This window comes from Myotis davidii, unplaced genomic scaffold (assembly GCF_000327345.1).
Source record: "Myotis davidii unplaced genomic scaffold, ASM32734v1 scaffold394, whole genome shotgun sequence".
NCBI lineage: Eukaryota > Metazoa > Chordata > Mammalia > Chiroptera > Vespertilionidae > Myotis > Myotis davidii.
The window spans coordinates 4,120,159-4,123,243 of record NW_006287548.1 but is presented as its reverse complement, the minus strand read 5'-3'; the positions used below and the strand labels follow the sequence as shown (position 1 = coordinate 4,123,243).

General features: G+C 40.1%; 1 protein-coding gene across 2 annotated transcripts in view; it reads left to right on the top strand.

Moving 5' to 3' along the window:
* Positions 1 to 3,085, top strand: part of IDH1 (isocitrate dehydrogenase 1 (NADP+)) — a 22,203-nt gene that overhangs the window by 11,793 nt on the left and 7,325 nt on the right. For both annotated transcript variants that reach the window (XM_006759438.2, XM_006759439.2), the window contains exons 5-6: positions 383 to 488; positions 2,315 to 2,492. In XM_006759438.2, coding sequence (XP_006759501.1) covers positions 383 to 488; positions 2,315 to 2,492 — 284 coding nt within the window. The remainder of the gene's footprint in view (positions 1 to 382; positions 489 to 2,314; positions 2,493 to 3,085) is intronic.

Sequence of the window (3,085 nt, the reverse complement as noted above, 5' to 3'; positions counted from 1 at the left end):
CATTGTTTATCTTCCTATTATTAAGTTTCATGAGTTCCTTGTAAATGTTGGAGATTAAACCCTTATCGGTGATATCATTGGCAAATATGTTCTCCCATGCAGTGGGTCTTCTTGTTGTTTTGTTGATGGTTTCCTTTGCTGTGCAAAAGCTTTTTATTTTAATGTAAATACTGATCTTTAACATGTGTTACCACTGAGTAGCTTCAGGGACTCTGTGGACCTCCTTGTCCCTGTCTCTAAAATAAAAGAAGGTTGAGCTACACTGTGCTATTTATCTAGGTGTCTTCCAACTCTGTCCTATGATTTTTTTCCTATTTTTTGTAATACTTGTTGGAATAGTTGTTGTTGTTTTAATACCTCTCCCTCTCTCCCCCCTACACAGTACAGAGCAACTGATTTTGTTGTTCCTGGGCCTGGAAAAGTAGAGATAACGTACACGCCAAGTGATGGATCCCCAAAAAAGACATATGTGGTACATAACTTTGAAGGTATGTAATTAAACTTCATCATGATCATTTTTTCACAGATTGTTTAGACAGCATTATTTCCGGTTGTTTAAGGTTTGTTGTGTGGCTGCCTAAAAGTGCAGCCTGAATCTACAACATTACTACGGGACCTTAAATCTGAATAAAAAAGTAATTGGTTTCCACGCCTTCCTGTGGCCTGGATAAGGGCACAAAAGGGATTAGCCTCCCAATTGGAAATGCATATAGGCAGACAGGTTGATAAATAGGCATTTCTCTTAAATCACGAAGGGAAGGTTGGATTGGCAGGGGTTTGTTGTGCACGAATTATATAAATTAAACGTGAATAGCCCTAGCTGCTTTGGCTCAGTGGATAGAGCGTCGGCTTGCGGACCAAAGGGTCCCGGGTTTGATTCTGGTCAAGGGCACGTGCCTGGGTTGCATGCTTGATTCCCAGTGGGGAGTGTACAGGAGGCAGCCGATCAATGGTTCTCATCATTGATGTTTCTCTCTCTCTCTCTCTCTCTCTCTCTCTCTCCCTTCTTCTCTGAAATCAATAAAAATAAATAAATAAAGACAAAAAACGTGAATATCTCCAACTCTCTTGTCATGTAATCCTACTGTTTGCTCTGGTAGGGTTTGTATTTTAAAAAATGGTTGTGTTATATACTTGCTGAAATGTTCTTCTTGCCCATCTGCGTATTTATTCTGTGGAAATAGAACATTTGTTTTTTGCCTTTTCTTGCCCAACATTCTCCTGCTTCAAAAGGTCCCTTATGGTGAATTCCGCTCAAAACAGGGGACCCACTTTCTCCATTATTGAAGTTATTAAAAGCATTCACACAAACAAAAATGCAAAAGTTACCTAGCTTTTGTTTTCCTTACTTCCTCTAAATAATAACCCTTTTTAATTGAATTTATTGAGATGACATTGGTTAATAAAATTATACCGACTTCAGGTGTACAATTCAACAATACATCATCTGTATGTTGTGTGTTTACCACCCCAAGTCAAGTCTCCTTCCATCACCATTCATCCCCTCTCCCCTTTATTTTTTTCTACCTCCCCCCTTCCTTCTGGCAATAACCATACTGTTGTCTGTGTGCATGAGTTTTTCTCTTTTTCCTTTGCTTAATCCCTTCACCTTTCTCACCCAGCCCCCAACCCCCTGCCCTCCAACAGCTGTCAGTCTGTTCTCTGTATCCACGGGCCTTGTCATTTTCATGGAATCTAGCTCTGCGGCTTTCAGCACCTTTCACATTCTGTGCCCAAGTTGGCCCTGGACAGTGGAATGAATTCAAGTTCTGTCTTTCAGCAATAACAAAGTTCAACTAACAGGAGTTGTGAAACATCAGTGATTACATGTAGCCTAACTTTTTCTACCAATGACGGTGTGAACTGCCCTTATCCTCCAGGGAATTACGAGAATTTTCATTCTCTGGCTGAGGATTGAATGCACACTTAGAGTTTAAAATACAGATTTGAAAATTTAAAAGTATGAAAGGACAGTTTAAAAATTATTCATCCTTTCTTGAGTATCGCTCTGGTTCATATCAGTGGATTTTTGTATTTCAGTGTCTTCAGCTTCCTAAACACCGTATCTCTTTATATCATCTCTATTGCCCTTTTAAAATAACTTAGAATGTCCTTAACTATGCCTGACTTCCCGCCTATTCTGTGCCTCAAGAGCTCATGGGATATTCAAGTTGGGAGCCTGGCTGGGACTTTTTGAAACCTGGGCTTAGACATGGGAGCTGGGAATTGGATGATTTGTGGTTGTGAGTGGATTTAAACTTGTTACAACTGTACCCCATTTCTCTTTTTTTCTCTCCTTGGTGTCTCCCCACAGAGGGTGGTGGTGTTGCCATGGGGATGTACAATCAAGATAAGTCAATCAAAGAGTTTGCACACAGTTCTTTCCAGATGGCTTTGTCCAAGAGTTGGCCTTTGTACCTGAGCACCAAAAACACTATTCTGAAGAAGTATGATGGGCGTTTTAAAGACATCTTTCAGGAGATCTATGACAAGTAACTACAGTTCTTTTTTCCATCCTCTTTCTCACACTGGCATGTATAGTATGGAATTTGCATGCTATCCCTTTGGTTCTGGGGAAAACTGAGTGAAAATCATCACTATCCCGTAAAGACAAGAGCAAAACAGATTTAATGGGAGTGAAACAAAATCACTCCAAGTTGCTTTTCAAAAATAAATGTGTTCTCAAATCTGGGTCCCACATTTTTTTTCAGAGCCAGAATTATGTGTTGTTTGAAGAAAGGTGCCCTGTTACCGATAGTTCTCATTTTTCGAGCCTGAGTTTCTGAGTGGGGCCCATTTCTATTCTGCCTGAAACCCATTGCTGTGATTGAAAACTCTGTTTAGTGTAGCCCCTTGAGCTGACGGCTACATTTATAACAACTGTAGATTCAACAACATGTGAGCATGGGTTAAATTTTAACTCCCTTTCAGGTGCAAGGTTTCAGGCCAGGGCACAGTTTGCTTTATATTCATCCCATTTATTGTCCATGGCTTTTATCAGTTATATGGTAGATTGCTTTAATGACCCTCATTATTTACCTCTCTTTGTTAGCCACACCCTTTTCCAGGTGAGTTTACCACTATT